Source organism: Acomys minous (assembly GCF_964271855.1).
Source record: "Acomys minous genome assembly, chromosome: 4".
NCBI classification, from domain to species: Eukaryota; Metazoa; Chordata; class Mammalia; order Rodentia; family Muridae; genus Acomys; species Acomys minous.
Genome location: NC_140486.1, coordinates 23,533,776 through 23,555,165, shown reverse-complemented (window position 1 = coordinate 23,555,165; position 21,390 = coordinate 23,533,776). Strand labels below are relative to the sequence as shown.

At 44.0% G+C, this 21,390-nt stretch overlaps 1 protein-coding gene across 2 annotated transcripts in view; it reads right to left on the bottom strand.

The window, feature by feature from the left end:
• Positions 1-2,119: 2,119 nt before the first annotated feature.
• Positions 2,120-21,390, bottom strand: part of ATP8B1 (ATPase phospholipid transporting 8B1) — a 126,016-nt gene continuing 106,745 nt past the window's right edge. For both annotated transcript variants that reach the window (XM_084778004.1, XM_084778005.1), the window contains exons 21-28: positions 19,228-19,360; positions 18,559-18,847; positions 12,371-12,594; positions 11,007-11,090; positions 10,038-10,283; positions 9,608-9,746; positions 4,297-4,427; positions 2,120-2,435 (exon numbers count right to left, since the gene is read on the bottom strand). In XM_084778004.1, the coding sequence (XP_084634130.1) occupies positions 2,211-2,435; positions 4,297-4,427; positions 9,608-9,746; positions 10,038-10,283; positions 11,007-11,090; positions 12,371-12,594; positions 18,559-18,847; positions 19,228-19,360 (1,471 nt within the window). In that variant the 3' untranslated portion in view covers positions 2,120-2,210. The remainder of the gene's footprint in view (positions 2,436-4,296; positions 4,428-9,607; positions 9,747-10,037; positions 10,284-11,006; positions 11,091-12,370; positions 12,595-18,558; positions 18,848-19,227; positions 19,361-21,390) is intronic.

Below are 21,390 nucleotides of genomic sequence, written 5' to 3'. Positions count from 1 at the left end.
AGCATTTATTTTTTAAACAAAAATATACATTAAATCTCAGATTTACAGCATATAGAAATAATTTATGATTTGCATTTTAAAATTATTAATATTGCACCCAACAGTGTAAGTCTTTGACACATTTGCATTGTCAACCTTTCCCACCATTCAAAAATAAATGAAAGTGAAACCTGAAACTGACAAAATTACACAAGCTGAATTTTCCGTAAAAAAAAAGAAAAACATACAATTCTTCTTATTTACAAGGTAAAGTTGTAAACTTTCAGAAATTTACCTCCATAGGCTAGGCATACATTCTTTCCTCATACCTAGACAATGCATTATAAAATTACAATTAAATTTTTCCTGCCCTGTGTATAGAAGATGAACTATTCACATGATTTTTTCTTGGGAATTCACAGACTGTTATGAACATTTAACGAGGGGAAAAAGTTACCCACTGCAACCCACCTACCTATTCACTAGGCTAGGGAAACTGTTTTGTGAAAGATACGAAATGGGAAGAGTCCATGGAAAACAAATAAGTTACCTTTTCAAGGATATTTTCCTTAATCACCTAATTTTTTTTTACACAATAATGTCTTAGACATAAGGCAGATGCCAGAGCAAGGCTCCTTAAATAGTCCTATAAAATACTTTGTAGGAAGGGGTACACAGTTACTTTTCAACAGACAACTCTGCAAATATCCCAAAAAGTATCACCGATGCCCTCTGGGCTTTTGGTTTGTTTAAACTTATCTGTACTGAACAGGAGACCTCTCTTCCGCTTTCAGGAAACACAGGGGAAAGTTCCCCCAAAGACTCCCTACCAGCTACGTGCAAGCTTCTGACATTGTGACAAACTGTGCAAAGCTCACACTCTAGAACTAAGCAACGGAATCAATCATTTCACAAGCATGGGTACAATCTCATAATGCTTTAAGGAACCTTTACGATTTTTGTATTGGGCTACATTCATAGTTATCGTTGGCTGATACACCTCGTAGACTTTGTATCTATTGTGCTTACCCGTTCTGGGTAGTAGTAGCAACAGTCCTATAACTTACTAGTCATGACTCCTGCCTCCCCTGCCCCCGCCCCCCAGTGCATCCAGGGATTCAGAGGAGCTAAGTAGTGTTGTCTTCCAAAGGGAACCACAAGGAACAGTTCAGTAGGCATCGTCGTCCTGTTCTTTCCTAGTTAATTTTAAGTGACCCATAATTGTGCATATTTACGGGACACCATGTGATGTCTCTCTCTTTTTTTTTTTTTTGTACTGAAATGGGACCTAAGGCCCTAGCTCTACCCCCAAGCCACAAAGTAGCCCGTCATGGGGTTTTCCCCTACATGTGCATACTATAGAATATTGACAGTAGGGTTTGTCCATCTCTTCAAAACAGTTATCACGTTGTTCTGGAAACATTCAAAACCCTTTCATTCCATTATTGTTATCCACAATCCTTTTCTGTGCAACAAACGCCACAATTTGTTTCTCTTATCTAAATGGAACTTACTTAATATTAGTTGATAACATCCTCAGCTTTTCAAAATCATTTTTTTTTGGAAAATTAAGGTGGGGAGGAAAGGTGCTAAAATATGAAGTAGTAAAACCATGTAATGCATTATTTAACCTGGTAGTAAATCGAAACCAGAAGGAAACGTTGCACTTAATCATTCAATCAAGGAAACTTGTTTCAAATTTCATAAATTGGTATAAAGAAACAGGCAGCTGGTCACCAGCTCCGAAAAAGTCACTAAACCACTGTGTCAGGTGATAAACATTACGCATCTCTTGTCACTACACTCACAAATTAAAAAGAGATTTTTTTTTTAACAAGGTGACAGCAGGGGGAGTGCATCCGAGAAATCCATGCTTAAGGCCACAGACAGATCAGTGTAATTGTAATTTTATAGTGAACTAGCATCCTTTGAGTTGAAATGGAGACTTTTCTAGATTCTGCTTTGGGCCTGGATTTAAAAAAAAAATTCCCTTTGAATCTCAGCAGACACAAACAGCTGAATAAGAAGCAGTTGGTCTCTTGGCTTTGCTATTGCTTTAACAGCATAACCCTCGAAGCTTATTATAATGGTCCTTGGTATCACTGTGACAAATTTAGTTTGTCTTTTTGTTTAAAAAAAAAAAAAAAAAGAAGAAGTCCTGAGTCTTTCCTTTAAAAAAAAAAAAAAAAGCATTTCCCCAGCACTTGGGTCTCTCTGCGGAACAGAGCTTTTCAGCTCTCCACTGTGCGTCGGTACTCAGCTGTGCCATCTGCGATGATCGCATCCAGGGGTGAGCGCTTCTTGCGGATGCTACGGCCAGAGGAGATGAGGTCCGCATAGCCCCTCTGGTGAGAGAAGGCATAGGCTGAGCGCCTGGAAGATGCTCCCCTCCTGAACACGCTCTGCCGCCGTTTCCACTGCTCTTCAGCCTTCAATCGCTTCCGGTGCTTCTGGATCTGGATAAAGGAAACCACGAAAAGACAGGTTTTAGATGCCAAGGACGCCTGGCCAATAGGAACTGGACAGAAGCTAGGCCCTGACTGAGAAGCTATGCACTCCTAGGCATGTGTGTAAATGTCCCCACTTTGTAGACTACCTGGATGTGGAGGGTCCAGGAGGTTGGGGACTGTTTACACCATCTTGCAGATAGATTTTGGAAAACTATGGCCAGGCACGGCGGTTTGGAAATTAAACCCCCTATGCTCAAAACGTGGAGGTATCTTGAGAGGTCAGCCTGGTCTATAGGGCAAGTTCCAGGAAAACCAAGTACGGTGCTTTTTGTAAGTGTAGTGGTTATTTTCTGCCATCTTGACACAAACTTGAGTCATTTGAGAAGAAATGTTAATTAAGATGTCTCCATCTTAGGTCAATCTACGGGGGCATTTTCTTGATTAACGGTTAATACGGGAGGGCCCAGCCCAGGATGAGGGCTCCACCCTGAGCATACGGCCCCAGTTAGTGTGAGAAAGCAGGCTGAGCAAGCCATGGAGAGCAAGCCAGTGAGCAGCACCCTTTCCAGTTTGGGTTTTAGTTTCCGACTCCAGGTTCCTGCTTGAGCATCTGCTTTGGCTTCCCTCAGTGGCCTGGGAGTCGTACGATGAAACAAACCCTTGCTTCCCAGCCTTGCCTTTGGTCATGGGGTTTACCAGAGCAATAGAAAGCAGATAGGATGCTAAGCTAACATATTCTGTAAATCCCAGGGCAGACTGGTATGTGTTGACAAAACCTCTACAGGTTACAGCATGTTACAGCGGTCTGTCTGTGTCTGTGTTCGTACGTGCAAGTGGTTGTGCATGTGTGTAGACATGGCTGCGGAGGATAGAGACGGGTGCCTGGTGTCTTCCTCAATCACTTCCACCTTAAGTTTTGGACAGGATTTCTCATGGACCCCCAATTCTAGGCCTCATGGCTTCAGCTACACTGGCCGGGCCAGCAAGCCACAGGAATCCTCCTGTCTCCGCCTCCCCAGGTGCAGAGTGCCAGGTGAAGTTGTTTATGTGTGTGCCAGAACCCAAACTCAAGTCCTCGGAGCTCACACTGCAAATCACTTTAGGAACTAAGGCCCGATCTCTGGTTTACCAAACACTGTCATCTGTCACAGTGCTCTCCTAGGCACTGAAGGTTGCTTACCTCACACCCACTCTCGCCTTTCTATAGGAGGCTGATTTATACAGGTAGGTAATCCTCCCCTCCCTCCTCCCCCATAGTAACATCCTTCATGAGATGTGGGGATTTTTCCTTTCTGGATATTAGTTCAACAAAGTATGCAACCTAATTCTGACAGATGAGACCCGAGAAAAGTGTGTGTTAAAAGTTCCCAGGGTGCCGAGGGAAAGGATGGGAGTCTCCCCTTTTCCTCTGTCAGACGTGACACTGGGAACTGCTGTGGCCATCTTCTAGCACGAGATGAAACTAATGATGAAGGCATTCCCATCAGAAGAGTGACGGGAAGAAAAGCACTGCTAAGCTGCTCAACAACCAGGCCTGAAGTCCTCTAATCATTATGCATGGGAAGATGACATGTTACTTTTGAGACATTGATTGTATTCTAGGGGATAATATTTTGCTTTAAATAATGAGGGGAGAAAAAGCCCAACCCATTTGCGACTGTGAAACTGAAGGCACAAAGCATGCCGTTCTGTATGGACAAGTGTACCAAGGCCCACAATCCTTCATGATGGGATTAAAGAGAAATAATAACTCAATTCTTATCAGCCTTTCTATGAACTCTTAGCAGGAAAGGCAGTATTGGGAAATGCCTTGATTCCTGGAAGGGCCACTCAAGTAGGAGGAGGATAGGTCTTTATCTTTTTGTACCTTATCACTTTCTGATGGCCAAATGGTCATTGACAAGAACCGGATGGCAACAACAGGCAATAAGCACACGGCAACTGTCAGGATGATGGTCAACCAGATGTACGGCTGTCTCAGGGCGTTGGAAGCAGTACCTGGGAAGAAGAGGACAGTGGCTCACGGAGGCACTTTGACCCTAAGGGCACAGCTTGCCTTCCATACACTGGTGCAGATATTCTTTTTTTAAAAAAAATATATTTTATTAATTTATTCATATTACATCTCAATTGTTATCCCATCCCTTGTATCCTCCCATTCCTCCCTCCCTCCCATGTTCCCCTTACTCCTCTCCCCTATGACTGTGACTGAGGGGGACCTCCTCCCCCTGTATATGCTCATAGGGTATCAAGTCTCTTCTTGGTAGCCGGCGCAGACATTCTTAGGCAACATTTTATAACAAGATTTACCTCCTCAGATTGCTCCAGAAATGGACATTTTTCTGTTTTTGTATTTTGAGATAGGGTATGTCTCTCTCTCTCTCTCTCTCTCTCTCTCTCTCTCTCTCTCTCTCTCTCTCTCTGTGTGTGTGTGTGTGTGTGTGTGTGTGTGTGTGTGTGTGTGTGTGTAGCCCTGGCTGTTCTGGAACTTGGTCTGTAGGTAGACCAGCCTGGCCTCGAACTCACAGAGATCCCCCTGCCTTGGCCTCCCTAGTGCTGGGATTAAAGGTGGTTGCCACTGCCCAGCAGGAATGCATATTTTAAAAGCCAAAAGCAGCCAGACAGCCTGGTCTACAAAGCAAGTCCAGAACCACCAAGGGTATACAGAGAAACCCTGTCTCGAAAAACCAAAACCAAAACCAAACCAAACCAACAACAAAAAAACCAACCAACAAACCAACCAACCAAACAAAAAAACTTGCTTTGTAGACCAAGATGGCCTCAAACTCAAAGCAATCTGCTTGTCTCTGAGTCCCGAGTGCTGGGATTAAAGGTGTATGCCACCTGTACCCCCTCTCTCTCTCCCTCCCTCACCCCGCTCCCCTCCCCTAGGTCCACAACAGAAGGGGACCCCAACCCCCACCACAAGATCACAGCTTATCAGGCTATCTCTTCCTGGTAGCCCACTTACCCTTCTTCTAAGTGTCACCAGGTCTCCCCACCAGGGGAAGTGGTCAAATATGGGGCACCAGAGTTCATGTCAGAGGCAGTCCCTCTTCTCCACACAATCATGGAGAATGTGCTGTCCATTGGCTAGATCTGGATAGGGGTTCGGGTTTACTGCATGCATTGTCCTTGGTTGGTACAGTAGTTTGAGCAGACCCGCCTGGGTCCAGATCCACCAGCCTTAGTGGTCTTCTTTTAGGTTTCTAGGACCCTCTGGATCCTTCTATTTCCCCAGTCTTCCTTACCTCTCTCACCTAGAGTCCCAATAGGAAGTCTCAGTATCTATCCCCATCTCTCGCTAAGTGAAGACTTTCAGGGACATCTCTGTTGGGCTAGTGTTCTTAGTCTCACACTAGAGCCTCTTCTCCCCTCTGTGTCTTTTACTCTTTCATGTCCCATGTATTGTTTTGCCCATATTCCATCTTCCTTTGCCATCTATTTTTATTCATATTCTCCTTCCTGGTTTTTAAAGCTTTACTCATATCTACACACACACACACACACACACACACACACACACAAAGAGAGAGAGAGAGAGAGAGAGAGAGAGAGAGAGAGAGAGAGAGTCTTTGTTTCTATACTACTAAATATAAATTAGATTAAAAAACACTTCATATAGGGATATTCTAAGTAAGCATTAAAAGAGTAAGAAAAAACCTAAAGATCATAAAAACTAGCGCCATCCAGAAATTTAAAAGGGTTACCATGGCAACAATCTTTTATGACCTAGCAATGGGTCATAAAGTCCCAATCTTCTATTCAAAAGGAAAGTTATGCAGAATTTTTATTTCATAGTAAATCAAAACTATTTGAGAATCTCACAAAGTCCAGCTCATGTTTATTTTTATTTTTATATTTGTAATATTTACATCAGTTAGATTCTATTGTTTTTCAATTTACCATATGTTTTAAATATATGTTTTGTTAGTAGTTTGAGAATTTCATACAATGTATTTTGATTAAATGCCAGATCAACCCTCCTAACTTCTTACTCTTTTTTAAAAATTTTCTTTCTTTCTCATTTATTTTTTGGGTTCAGTTTGTTTGTTTGTTTTTCGAGACAGGGTTTCTCTGTGTAACAGCCCTGGCTGTCCTGGACTCACTCTGTAGACCAGGCTGGCCTCGAACTCACAGAGATCCACCTGCCTCTGCCTCCTTGAGTGCTGGATTACAGGTGTGTACCACTGCGCCTGGCTGTTTGCTCTCTTTCTCTCTCTCTCTCTCTCTCTCTCTCTCTCTCTCTCTCTCTCTCTCTCTCTCTCTCTCTCTCTCTCTCACACACACACACACACACAATGCATTAAGTCTGCTTTGTGCTACCCATACACTCAAGAGTAGGACGTTTACTAGAACATGGCAGATCAACCAGGAGTGACATTCTTAAAGAAATCTGTCTCTCCTTGCTCAGAAGCCATCGACTGTCACCCCTTAGTCAGAGGCTGAGGGCTGAACTACTGACTGGCTTGATCATGGCAATGCAAGCTACTCTGAATTACTGAGGACAATAGTCTGTTAGATGCAGAAAGCACTGGTCTCTTCCTTGACCTCTGGCTCTTTTAAAACTTTTTTTTTTTTAATTTAAAAATCTATGGGTGTTTTGCTTGCCTGTGTACATGTGCACCGTGTGCATGCCTAGGGCCTCTGGAAGCCAGAAGAGGGCATTGGATTCTCTGGAACTGGAGTTGCAGATGGTTGTGAGCTGCCAGGGCAAGCCCAGGTCCTCTGGAAGAATAGCAGGTGCTCCTCACTGCTGAGCCATCTCTCCAGTCCAACCTTGGCAGCTTAAGCCATGTGTCTTACACAGTTACAACCATTGGTCCCATGGCTTTTGTGTATTGTTCATTGACCTGTTGTTCTATATACATATTTCCAAAGATGGACCCAACTTTTGAGATCTAGGTTTCTGATGTATTAGTATTTTGTCATTTGGTTAATTTACTATCCTTAAGTCTTTAACAGTTTTAATTATTTTTAAAGAAAGGTGGTGGAAATAGGTCATGGTGATGCAGCTTTTGTACAAGGAACTTTAAGGTAGAAATACCTGGTGAAAATGAATGTAGAGTTTTGTAGTTCATTGTGCATTTTCAGATAGTGTTTTGGAAAGATTAAACATTACAATTCTTCTGGCAATATAGAGGTGCTATATTTGTTATAACTATCAACATTAGGAATTCTGGGAGAGAAGGAAAGGCTTTATTTAATTGCCACCTCTTTCTCCTTTTACCTCTTTTTTTTTTTTAAAGGTAAAGCCTTGCTGTCTAGGCCAGCTGGCCAAGAGCTCACTACATAGACCAGGCCAACCCTGAACTTGGAGAAATTCTTATTCTGTCCTCATGTGCTTGGACTACATGCACGTGCCACTATTCCCAGCAACTTAATCTTTGGGGTTTTGTTTATTATTTTTTAAATTATGCTTTGTTTATTTTTGTTGAATACAGCTTGAATTTAATTTTTAATAATTGTAAATAGATTTATTTTATACATTATGATCAAGATTTCCCCTCCCCGAACTCCTCCCCGATCCTCTTCTCCACTCACCCAAATCCACACCTTTTTTTCCCCTCTCTCATTAATACAAACAGGCATCTAAAAATAATAAAACAAAAAAACAAAAACAATCCAGAATAGGACAAAACAAACAGGAAAAAAAAAAAAGAGCCACACACACACACACAAAAAAAAGCAGAAGAAACACATATAGATGCGGAGATACACATGTTCACACACACAGAGATTTCATGAAAACACAAAACTAGAAACAAGGACCTGTAAGAAACAAATAAGCAAAAAGCCACGACAATGCATTGTGATACAAAGAAACTCCAAAAAATGCCTTTAAGTTCATTTTTTGTTGGCCATCTACATCTGGACGTAGAATTGTGTGTGTAACTCACAACCAAACTCTGAGCAGAGCACTGAGAGGCTTATGGAAGAGTAGGGAGATAGAAGGACCCAGAGGGGACAGGAGCTCCACAAGGAGCCCATCAAAGCCTGCACAAACGGATGCACCAACCAAGGACAATGCGTGCAGAGAACCTAGACCTCTGTTCAGACGGAGCCGATGCACAGCTCATTCTCCATGCGGACCCCCTAGTAAGGGGAGCAGGAACTATCTCTGACAGGGACTCTGGTGCCCTCTGTTTGATCACTTCCCCTTGGAGGGCGGGCCTTGTGGGGCCACAGAGGAAGAGGATGCGGACTATCCTAATGAGACCTGATAGGCTGGGGTCAGGTGATAAAGGAGGAGGGGCCTCCTCCTGTCAAAGCACTTGGGAGGGGAATAGGGGAGAAGAGGGAGGGAGGGTGGGAACGGGAGGATACAATTGAGGGGGTAACAATCAGGATGTAATGTGAATAAAATATAAAAGGTAAAAAAAAAAATTTTTGTGCATGTATATGTGTTGCCTGCAGAGGCCAGAAGAGGACATGGGTGTCTTGGAACTGAACTTATAGGCAATTGGGAGCCACCCAGTATGGGGTGCTAGGAACTGATCTTGGATTCTCTGCAAGAGTATGTACTCTTAACCACCAAGCTATCTCTTCAGCACTGTTTTTAAAACTTTTTTTTTTAAAGCTTAACTGATTTTTATGGTTTTTGTGTGTGTGTGTGTATGTGTGCATGTGTATGTGAACATGCATGTGAGGGTGTGTGTGATCGTGTGTGTGAATGTGTCAGCATGTGTCAGCATATGTGTGAGTGTGTGTGAGCATGTGTGTGAGTGTGTGTTTGTCAGCATATGTATGAACATGTCTGTGACTGTGTGTGTGTGTCACTGTGAAGTGACCCTGTGTGTGTCACTGTATATGTGAGCACGCGTATGGGCATATGTGTGAACACATTTGCAGGCGGCGGTCAGAGGACAATTTGCTTTGGAAGTTCATTCTCTCCTGCCACCATGCGAACCCACACACTGGCAAGCAGTTATTTCCCTGCTGGTTCATCTTGCTGGCTCAAGCTATCTAACTTAACAGATGCACAGCTGTGTCTTAATATGACTTTAACTTGCTTAGGCCCTTTCCAACAGCCACTGCCACTCAATTCCTGTTAGAACATTAACTTTTCCTATCAAAGACGGATGCCTTATGTATTGCTGTACTTACCCAGCAGTGACGTTAGAGTGTAGCCTTACGACTTGACCTATACTTGCTTCTGGAACCTGACAAGTACCAACCTGTGAACTGGAATGCGGATGGGAAGAGAACATGAATCCCCGCACTGTGGAAATCAAACATGATGCCGAAGTATACCGCAATGCTTCCAAAAATGGAAAAGGCGTTCACAAAGGTCCAGTAAGAAGTGTCCAGGCCGATCTATAGAAAACCAGGGAACAGAATGCTCATCTGGGGAACTTGGGAGGAAAAGAAAGGATCCAGGAACCCTCAAAATGTATTTAGCAATTTGGGTATGATTTGGTTTGAACAGTAAACAACCAGAAACCAAACCATCCTTGGCTCAAGCAACAAAGAGGAAATATGCTGAAATGAGGGGTGGAAAAACATTCTTATTTTATAAAGTGACAGAGGCTCTGACTACAGGGTGGGCATACTAACAAATACAGGTACCAACAGATACAGAATACGGTAAGGGGGAAAACCACATACCTGGAAATTAACTGTTATGACTAGAGCTGAGGCCACTGTGACAGCAAAGGACTGGTAGTCTGAAGGTGCCTCTCCGTCCTGTCCTACTGTCTGTAGATAAGCGCCAAGCGGAATGAAGAAGAGGACCATCGATGTCAAGACCCCATGCAGCAAACTGACAAAGAATCTCCTGTAGTTGAACAGCAAGTCTCTCTGTCCCACTACATACAACCCAGGGAATCGGAGGCTCAGTTTGTCACTCACATCCTTAGGGCGAAAACAAAATTAGAATGATGGATTATCAGGCTGAAGACATAGGTACAACACAATTTGCATCTTGGATCTCACAACCAGCTGCAGCTTATGTTTGTTTCAGGAAGGCAAGCAGGAAGCCTCATCAGTATTTTTTGTCCACAGAGGTGAATCACACAGCTCTAGCTCACCGCTATTCAATATTTGCAGAGAGTGGCTATGGGGGATTTATCACTGTGCCAGCAAAGGCAATCGATTAGTAATGTCAAAACTACGTGCAGAGTATTTTTAAACTCCCGGGAAAATAGATTGGTATTATTACAAGTCTAGAGGGGAGAATACTCACATGGAAGTTGATAAGTCAATCCTTAATTATCTCCATTTATTTATCATTAATTATCCCTTTCTAAAGAATCACTTGCCAGGTGAAATGTGATTGCGGAATTAAATGCATAAACTTTGGAAAGTGTTAAGGTTCACTTTTTATATAAGTTGTTGTTATAAACCATGCCGGATTCTCAGGTGTCTGAACAGATGTCTGGAAGGAGCACGTGAGCACTCTCGCATGAGCGACAGAAACTCTTTTAGTAACAGAGCATAGAGCAGCTATTGTTCCTTGCCAGGTGTACGAGTGTTTACCCAGGATGAGCAAAGCCAGAAGAATGCATTGATGTGTTTTCTGAAATCTCCCTGGCCGTGGATGGGTCTTTCCAGAGCGGCCCGGCCCACAGCTCCTACCTGGTCAAGCAGCCCCATGAGGAGCACGGGCAAACTGGAGTACAGCACATTGTACAGGGTGATAAACCAGTCCTCGTACGCCGTCTGCAAACAGGGGACAAAGACAGAGACTCCGTGTCATGCACAAACACAGATTATAGGTCTCCTTTTTTTACCTACACAAGACTATCTCCTGCCAAGTTGGGGCCTATCATGAAGAGAAAACAGCCCTCAGCTACCCCCAACAAAATAGACGTTTGTCTATGCTGTGGGATATGCTACGGACTTTTCCATAGCAACAAACCCCACCGCTGGTCTCCTTATATGTGTGTGTGGGAACACTACAAGGTTTTGTTAGAAGATTCTATTCTGACTGATAATACTAAAGAAATATCAGTGTTGAGTTAAAGAAAAAAAAAAGACGTTGTATTTTTAAATTAGTGATGTGTGTGTGTGTGTGTGCATCTGTGTATGGGTATGTGCACATGAGTGTAGGTGTCCGCAGATGCCAGAGGAGGGCTTTGGATCCTCTGGGTAGTGTGAACCACCTGACATGTGGATTGGGAACCAAATTCAGCTCCTCTACAAGAATGGTATATACTCTTTAATCTTTTTTAAAAGATTTATTTATTATTTATACAGTATTTTGCCCACATGTGCACTTGCCTGCCACAAGAAGGCACCAGGTCTAATTACAGATGGTCATGAGCCAGCATGTGGTTGCTGGGAATTGAACTCGGGACCTTTGGAAGAGCAGGCAGTGCTCTTAACCTCTGAGCCATCTCTCCAGCCCTATACCCTTAATCTTGAGGCACCTCTCCAGCCATGTTCATCATTTTTGTACTTCCTTGCCAATGAGTTAGAATTCTGAAACTGAATTAGAACATTAAAAACATTCTGAAATACTTAAGAAAGAATTCTGAAATAAACCTGGTTCAGGAGGGCTGTCAAGGTGGCTTAGCAGTCAAAGGTTAATCCCTGGAGCCCAGCTAAAGACGGAAGATAACTGACTCCCCGGAGTTGTTTCTGACCTCTACTTGTGCACTATGGCACATGGGCACTGTCCCCAACACAAACACAAACACACACGCACACAAACACACACACACAAACACACACACACAACTAATCAATCAATTAATAAAATGTCTTGTTGCCAGGCGAGGTGGCGTATGCCTGTAATCCTAGCACTCTGGGAGGCAGAGGCAGGCGGATCTCCGTGAGTTCGAGGCCAGCCTGGTCTACAAAGTGAGTCCAAGACAGCCAAGGCTACACAGAGAAACCTTGTGTTGAAACAACAACAACAACAACTACAAAAAGAACTAGCATTTTATTTATGTAAATATTCTACTTAAAAAATAGTTTTAAAAGGAATGTTATGTTACCTGTGCTGAGTAGCCGTTGAAGAAGGAGTACCAGAAATGAACTAAAGTAAACGCAAAGTTCTTGTAAAAGAAGTAGCGTAGGAACTTGCACATCCTTATGTAAGACCACCGGCCATGGACCAGCAGCAACCTCTGCAGATATCTGAACTGAGCAAAAGAATAGTCACTGGACATGACAGCTTGCATTCCTTCTTGTCCACTTATTCCAACACCAATGTGGGCAGCTATGGGGCAGAGGGAAAAAAAATGGTGGGTCAGACACTGTTTTTAAGGCAAAACATGGGGGTGACTTAAGGCTTTTCAGAGCGAAACAAAAACAAAAGCTCTTGTACACACACACACACACACACACACACACACACACACACACACACACACACCTGCCCCCACCCCCAGCTCCTGATTCCAACTCAAAGTCAGAGGGACAGGGATGCTAGACCAGGCACAGAAGGTCTCGGGTGGGTGGTGAATGCCATTTGGATTATCCGCCCAATGCATCAGCCATTCCATCCGCAGGGTGAGGCCCAGGCACCCTTACTGGCCACAGATAAGTCAGCTGCACATCGGTAGATACTGCGAAACTAGCCCTGTTAACCTCCATTCTCGCTCTCTTGTATTTAGAGATGGCAGGAAAGCAAACAGACACACTGTCCCAGACTCTGCTGCAGCCGGTCTCATGGGGACTGGGGTCCATTGTTTAGATCCACTCACGACTGGGAAACTGAGGTGACCCAGAACCTAGCATTTCCTCCTTCCCTTTCTGACATCTCGGTAGCAGAGTTCATATCCATTTGCAGCTCCGCAGAGACTGATAGGCAACCACAAAGGCTTCTCAACTGAGAAGCTCCTCAGAGCGGCCGAAAAGGCAGAGGTTCCTGTAGAGACTGGTCCAGAGGCTCTACTCAGACTAGGCGTTTCTTTGGTCCATTAAAAGCTTTTGAAGGCATCTATACCCTGTGTGTGTGTGTGTGTGTGTGTGTGTGTGTGTGTGTGTGTGTGTGTGTATGTATATATATACATATATATATATATATATATATATATATATATATATATATATATATATATATATATATATGTTCTCTTTCCTGTACTGAACCCTAACTGATAGAAACACCAGGCTTGGACCAATCCATCTTCTACTTTAGCATCCTGGGATTAACAATTTAGTGTCTAGAATTTTGCCATGTGAATTATCTTAGTGTAGAATGGATTGGTGGGTTTTTTTGTTTGTTTTTTGTTTTTGTTTTTTCCCCTGAAGGTCTTTGAGAGAGTAAGAAATACAGCAGACAGGCAGGCTGACAGGCACTGGACTCCTCCAGCAATTTTAAGTCCTGAATCCAGTGTCTTTCTGAAGCCTAACTTCTTAGCCAGGGTGAGACATCTTTATATATGTTTTTTTGATTTTTTGCTTGTTTGTTTGTTTGTGTATTTGTCTTATTTTTTAGTTGAGTTTATTTTGATATTTTTTTTATGCAGTTCATGCTTGAGCCTCACAGTGTAACTAAGGATTGCCTTAAACTCTCAATCTCTCTGTCTCCATCTCCTGAACAGGTGTCTCCTTTATGTGGTCCTAAGGGTGTCACCAGGCCTTTCTGCATCATAGGCAAGGACTCTACAAACAGACCTACATTCTCTATCCCTCTGTATCTTTTTTTAATGAAAAAATTTTAAAGCCAGCTTTGTTCATCTTCTAATATTCCTAATCAAAATAATTTTAACTGATGTTTTCTTCAACTTTCAAAGGCCCACTGTGGCTTTAAGATACATGGATGCACACATGCACATGCACATGTACATGCACACACACACTGCCAAGAAGGTTTCCAAAATTGCATTCAACCTTCTAATAGTTATTAAATATATTTTCAAGTTAGAGAATCCAGAATTTTGTTCCAGCCCTTAAAAATTAATATAAACAAAGACAGTGAGGTCTTTTAGAGAAACTGTGTTGGAGAACACCAACAACCATCGCTCCCACCCCAAGAAGTGACTTCACATCCCACAGTTTCTAAATAGAGAGAAACTGAAAATCCTGCCCCAGTTTTGAGCCTGGAAGTATGAAAAATTTAAAGCATGACTATAGGAAATTGCCCGGGGTTGTGTGTTTTCAATTATACTTTATAACTCTAACAGAAGAAAAGAAAGAAAGAAAGAAAGAAAGAAAGAAAGAAAGAAAGAAAGAAAGAGAAAGAAAGAAAGAGGGAGGAAAGAAGAAAGCAAGACAGGGAGTAAGGGAGGAAACAAAGAGGAAAAGGGAGAGTGGGGAGGGTGGGGAGGGTGGGGAGGGTGGGGAGAGTGGGGAGGGTGGGGAGGGTGGGGAGGGTGGGGAGGGTGGGGTGGGGAGGGTGGGGAGGGTGGGGGGGGAGAGGTGGGGAGAGGAGGGGAGAGGAGGGGGGAGGAGGGGCAGATGAATAAATTGGATCTCACTTAGTGATTTATGACTCTTCAAAACACACAAATAGTGCTTATAACCAGTTCTGGTTGCTAAACTGCTTTCCTACCAAACCACGGGCCTCTTCCTTCCCTGAACAAGCAACAGAGAGAAATGGTGAGATTCCCAGTGGGCTGCCAAGAGCCACTCTAGGCCAGAGGCACTCAGTCCCAGGCTCTGGTCTCCAGCCCTGTGACTTTTCCACGAGCAGTGTATGAAAAGGAACATTGACACAGCTCAAGGGGTACCGGAGGACAGACGAACTCTAAGGCAACATTGCTTTCCCCTAAAATCTAAACACAGAATCTAGTACTGTTGTTTTGCTGAAAGATCGTGTTGTCAAATTGCCTTCTAAATAATTATGTTTATTCTCAGAGATTAGTGCTGCTCTGAACCTTGGTCAGAGACATTTTGGGTTTCAGTTCTGCACTGGGCAGTTGTTGGTGCAGAGATTCATAACTGGTCAAAGTGCTGAGAATAAGCAACTGCTGCGTGCTCAACTCTGAGCAGGACTTATATTGACACCCTCAGGAAACACTGAAAAGGTGAGGCAGGTAAAATATAAGCGCTGGGGGACCGGTAGGAAATTCTGTGAAGTATTGCTTTTAAGATATGACATTTCGACGGGGGTGGTGGTGCACACCTCTAATCCCAGCATTCAAGAGGCAAAGGTAGTCGGATCTCTGTAAGTTCGAGGCCAGCCTGGTCTACAAAGCGAGTTCCGGGGCAGGGGCAGTCTTGAACCCTGTCTCAAAAAACCAAAACCAGCTAAACCAAATCAAACCAAACGAGCAAAAAAAATGGCATGTGTGTTATGTTCATGGACTCTCAGTAGCCATGGTGCCATGGTTACCTGTATAAGGCCTGTACAAGGCCAAGGCAGTCAGTAATTCCAGCATTCGGTGTGTGTGTGCGCGCGCGCATGGGGGGGGGGGCGGGGGCTGGTGAGGTCTCACTGCTGCACAAGGCGCTATTGCCAGTTGGTCGATGGTTGAGGGGAGTTGCGGAGTAATTTTTCTTCAAGGGTGTGGCCACTGGTAGGTTGCCAGTGTCAGTGTGCCACACCCAGCATATGTGGGGAGCACTAATTGGACCTTGGATTCTTTTTTTTTTTTTTTTAAAGAAAGGTAGGAATTGGAAGTATCCAAGGAGAGGGAGACTAGAGAGTTGTGGGTAGATACACTCAAGATACTTTGGATATATGTATGAAATGGCCAAAGAATAAATATATCCTTTTTATTAACAAATAATTCTAAACACAGGCACCTAAATTCTCATGAAATTCCCAATTCAACCTAACATCCCACTAGCAAACACACCTTTATAATCCCTCAAACCTAATTAGAACCATAAAGCCTTCTGGGTCCTACCATTTAACTATAGGCCCTAGAGACTGAGTGCAGGTCATCAGGCTTGGCACCCTTACATGCTGAGCCGTCTTGCTCTCCCAATGTAAGGTGTTCTTTTCAGATTATTTTTCAGATTAGCACACACAGCATTAGGTTTTGTTACGACATTTTAGACAGACTAATGCTTCTGTTGGTTCTCCTCTGGCCCCTTCTCTTTCCGCTACCCCTGCACCTGTCTTCCCTCTGCCCTCACCTTCTGTTTACATGTCCCGTTTGTCCTACTGCCCTCCTGCACTTTTCTTAAGACCTCTTCCTCCTCCTCCTCCTCCTCCTCCTCCTCCTCCTCCTCCTCTTATGCTCTCCTCTCTAGTGCCATAACCTAACCTACACTCATGCCCTACACACATACATATAAGCATTATAAGCTAGAATCTGATATGAGGCAGAACATGGGATTTTTGTCTTTCTGTGCGCATCATTCTTGATACAGCAGAAGACTTTTATAAATAGAAACAGGCACCGATATTATTTGGACAACTTCTAGGTAGATCCCAGTTTTCTATATTTTTTTATCCCAAGTAGATGGCTCCTTAAGTTTTAGACAGACAGACAGACAGACAGACGCACACACACACACACACACACACAGAGTAAATGAATTAACATGTTAAAATGGGCCCACATGGGGCTTATCACTATCCCCTTGCTTTGCTCTCTTGAAGACAGACAGGCAAACCCAGGAAGGGAACTTTTAAAAGCTCCATCACTTAATAACATGGTGGGTCTGTTAAGGCGCCTTCCCTTCCAGGACATCCAGAAGTCTGCATTGTAACTGAATAAAACCATGTTTGAGTTACTCTTCTGATACAGGTAGTTGCAGTCATATAAGGGTGCATAATGGGACAGTAATCCAGAGCTGGCCACAGAGGGAGGGAGGGGCCTAACTCAGGGCAGGCAGTGGCTTCTGTGTGGTGGGACAGGCACAGAGCAGAGCGCGGAGGGGATGAGCTGGCGGTGGCCGCAGATACGCCCAGTGAGAAAAAGCAAGAAGACATACGTCATACAGCTGGCCCCCGCTGAGGAAGACAGTGTTGGGAGACTCTGAGCACAGACCAAGGAGGAAAGGAGAGAGGACCCTGAGGAAAGAAGGAGATAGATTTGTGAATCGTGAAATGGGCTGAGTTAAAATCTGGCTCTACGTGATCTACTTAAATTCCCCAGCACAACAGGTCGTGCGTGCGTGCGTGCGTGCGTGCGTGCGTGCGTGCGTGCGTGCGTGCGTGTTTGTAGTCATACAATAACTCACCTTAACTGCAACAAGGTCATATCACAGAGTGAGAGGACAGAGAAGGTAATTTTCTTGTGTGAGATAAGAAATCGGCCCCGAGCTGAAGCCCCGGCTGATGTGGGAGTTTGGTGGGAAGGAGAGATGTGATACTCGGGTCAGACAGCTTCTGTAACACTAAAAGCTGACACTGTAATTCAAAAATCTAAAAATGCTCCAATGTGTGAAAAGATCTGAGCAGCACCCAAAAAGTCAAACCCATGAAATCCCGCGCCCTCCGCCCAGAAAAAAACAGAGCATCTCCAAAATCTGAAGCTCTTTTGGTTCCACATATTTTGACTAGGAGATAATCGACCTGAGTTACCTAGTATGACAGGGAGAAAAGGGAACCGGGATGGGGCACAGGGGTGAGGACCAGGGGTTTGGTCTGCGTGCTCTAACACCGCCCCCCCCCCCCCCCCCCCGTGAGTAGCTCCCATCTCCAACTGGAGAAAAAAACCATGGTCTGTCTGCCAGGGAGGCCGAGACCAAGACCATGAGATTGTGGTAGGATGTTTTCTTCATGGCTTAGGCAAGAAAGAAATCATAGTCTCAAAAGAAATACCAGAGAGAGCTAACAGTTCATGCTGAATACAGCAAAAATCTCTAGCAGAATTAATTACATATCAAGGGTTTTGTTTTTAAATCGCATTAAGGAAAAAAAATCAATTTTATTTGCAGTGCACCTAAGTTTTTAATCAGTATAGAAAAAACAGTTTTAAAATTAAGCTTTTGTTTTTTTTTTTAAGCCCTTAAAAATACGGGAGATGAACCATCCTGAGGGGCGGGCGGGGGGTGGGGGTGGGGGAGGGACCAGCCATACTGCAGATAAAGGAAACAATGATTTTTTTTCTCCCAGCGACAGTGCATCTCCTACTTGGCATTCAGCAAGTCCCAGCCCTGCTGGATATACTGCGGGCTTCCTGAGGGAAGGTCAAGGCAGAACATGGCTAAATGTCTTCAGTGACATCTACTTCATGAGGCCTCAGGGGTGGGAACGGAAGACACAGCCCCTTCACACCTCTGCCACCTGGGTCCATCCAGCAAGGTGGGTGTCGCCAGCCGCCCGTGAGCAACTCACTTTTGATCATGTTCACGTCGTTGGCCCCGTCTCCGATGGCCAGCGTGATGGCCTTCTTGTACCTCTTCACCAGGTCCACCACCATGGCCTTCTGCTTGGGGGTGACGCGGCAGCAGATGACGGCGCTGCACTCACAGGCCAGGTCCACGAAGTTCTTCTGCCGCTGCTCTTTCTTCTCCTCCAGCCTCCGCCTGCTCTGGCTGCGCATGCGCCTCTCTTCCTCCGTCCGTGGGAACTTCAGCTTCAGGATTTTACTTCTCTTGGTCTTTTTCTCTAGGAGGATCTCATTCTGGAAGGCCAGAGGGGGAGAAAGCAGCTCCCATTACATTGGCTTTTTACACCAAGAGTAACACTCCCAAGATTTGAGTCCCAGGAAGGAAAGTTCGTGGGTTATAACACTGTATTGCTCCGATAAAAAAAGACTTACAATAAACCTAAACAAGTGGAAACTACCCACTTGTTGAAATACCAGGATAATCAATTTCACCATTTTGCTCAATCCCTTTTAAATATCCTCTGACATCAAGACTCACAACTTAGAGAAGTCACACTTGATTTTATAAGCCAAGAGACTTTTAGATTGACAGGCAGTTAATGTACAAAGCCATCAAGAACAGCCCCGATGAATTTGTCCGAGTGACAGGTGGAGACGCACTACCCGATACACACCAACCAAGAGCCAGTGATGATTAAGGCGCGGTTTTCTCCAGGTGGAAAAAAGGGTTCATACACAGGGGGTGCAAATTTTGCAGAGACTCCACCTCTGTTTCTCTGATTCTCCATCCTGGTATGAAGAAGAGAACTGGGGGGAAATAAATTGAAGTATTTAGAACACATGACTATAAAAGGCTCTCTCTATATATAATAGATATTAATAATATATTAAATATATAATATGTTAAAGTCCAGTGCCATGCATAGCAGTGCATACCTTTAATCCTAGCACTTGAGAGGCAGAGGCAGGGGAATTGGTGAGTTCAAGGCCAGCTGGTCTACATGGTGAGTTCCACATGTCTATCAGGGATACAGAGTGAGACTCTGTTTCAAATTTATAATATTTAATCCAAGTGCTAGGATTAAAGGTACACACTACCATGCTTGGCCCTAGATTTTAATTTTAACATCACTTAATCATGGTGCAAAGTACCCAACATGACATTTATCACACTGTGACATGTGCAGCTCAGTAGTGTTGTGTCTGTTCAGATGTTATGAAGCCAGTCTGTCTTGCTCACTTGTTTTGTGACTGGCTCATGTCACTAATGTCTTCAAGTTCATCAGTACTATTCAGAAATATGTCATGCTTTCTTTCCTTTAGCAGGGTATGCGATATTTCACTGTATGGAAATGTTGATTTTTGTTTATCCAAATCATACCCTACTGGGTTGCTTCTGACTCTTGGCTATCATGAACAGTGCTATATAAATGTGGCTGTGCATATTATTTTCCCATAATCCTGATTTCAACTCTTCTGAGTACATATCCAGGGTAGGACTACTGAACAATATGAAAATCCTATTTTCAATGCTCTCAGGGAAGGCCTATACCATGACATGCTTTCACCCCACCAACACACACCAGTGTTCCGCTCCCTTGTGGCCTCACCAGCACTCAGCAGCCACACACATTTCATCCCACTGATGCACACTGTAGTCCCGATCCGCACAGCCACACTGGCACTTGCTATTGTGTTATTTTCTTTCCTTTCTGGTTATCCAGAAATAAGTCATAGTCTGTGATTTTGAGTTGCATGTTCCTAACAATTCATGATGCTGAGCACTTCTGTATGCCTCTTAGCCACAGTGCTCCGCTATGGAGAAATGCCTAAAGTGCTGACTCGTCCACTGTGGGGCACTATGGGCACCGTGTCCTTGGTATCTTACCACCGGTCAAAGACCCAAATAATGATGCAGGCCACATAAGCAAGAGAAGGGAGGCAGTCTCAATGTGAACCTCACCACTCTACTGTATGATAGGGAAAAAGAGCCTATTTTCACATACTCAAACTTATATCTGCTTTTCAAAACTCTCAGTGCTTTGTTTTTTGAGTCAGGGTTTCTGACTCTGGCTGTCCTGGAACTTTCTCTGTAGACCAGGTTGGCCTTGAACTCAGAGACCCACCTGCCTCTGCCCCCCCCCCACCCTTTTCCCTCCTCCCTAAGTGCTGGGATTATAGGTGTGCACCACTCCCATCCAGTATCACTGCTTTTTTAAAGATTTATTTTTGATTTTAGTTATGCATAGGTATGTGTCTGTGCGAATGTGTGTCACATATAGGTGGGTGCCTGAGCTGCGTAACGTGGGTGCTGGGAGGCGAACTCAGGTCCTCTGCAAGAGCAGTATGCACTCTTGACTGTTCAACCACCTCTCCAATCTTCTTATTGCTTTAAATCAATAAGTTATTATAACACTTCCATATGGTGGGACAGTGAACCACGGAGTGTTTCAGAATGGGAGAGGCCAATCTCCTCATTGTACAAATCAGGAAATGAAGGCAGAAAGAGATGATGTGATTTTACTTGCAGGGAGTCAAAGAGAAGTCTGCTAAAAGGCTTCAGGGCATCCCACTTGGCCTGAGGCTTTTCCCGTCCAACACACACCACCCTCATTCTTCACCAGCAGAGGCAGGTTTCCCAACCATGGCACTATTGGTATCTTGAGCCAGGTAACTCTCCCTCCTACACGGTTGCCTACTTTAGACTGTATCCTTTCTATAAGGTTTTTTAACATATTCTGAGCCTCTCTGTCCACTAGAACTTGGTGAGGGCCTTCCTCCCCTGTTACAGTCACACCCAAGATGTCTGCAGACACTGCCAATGATGCTTGAAAGGC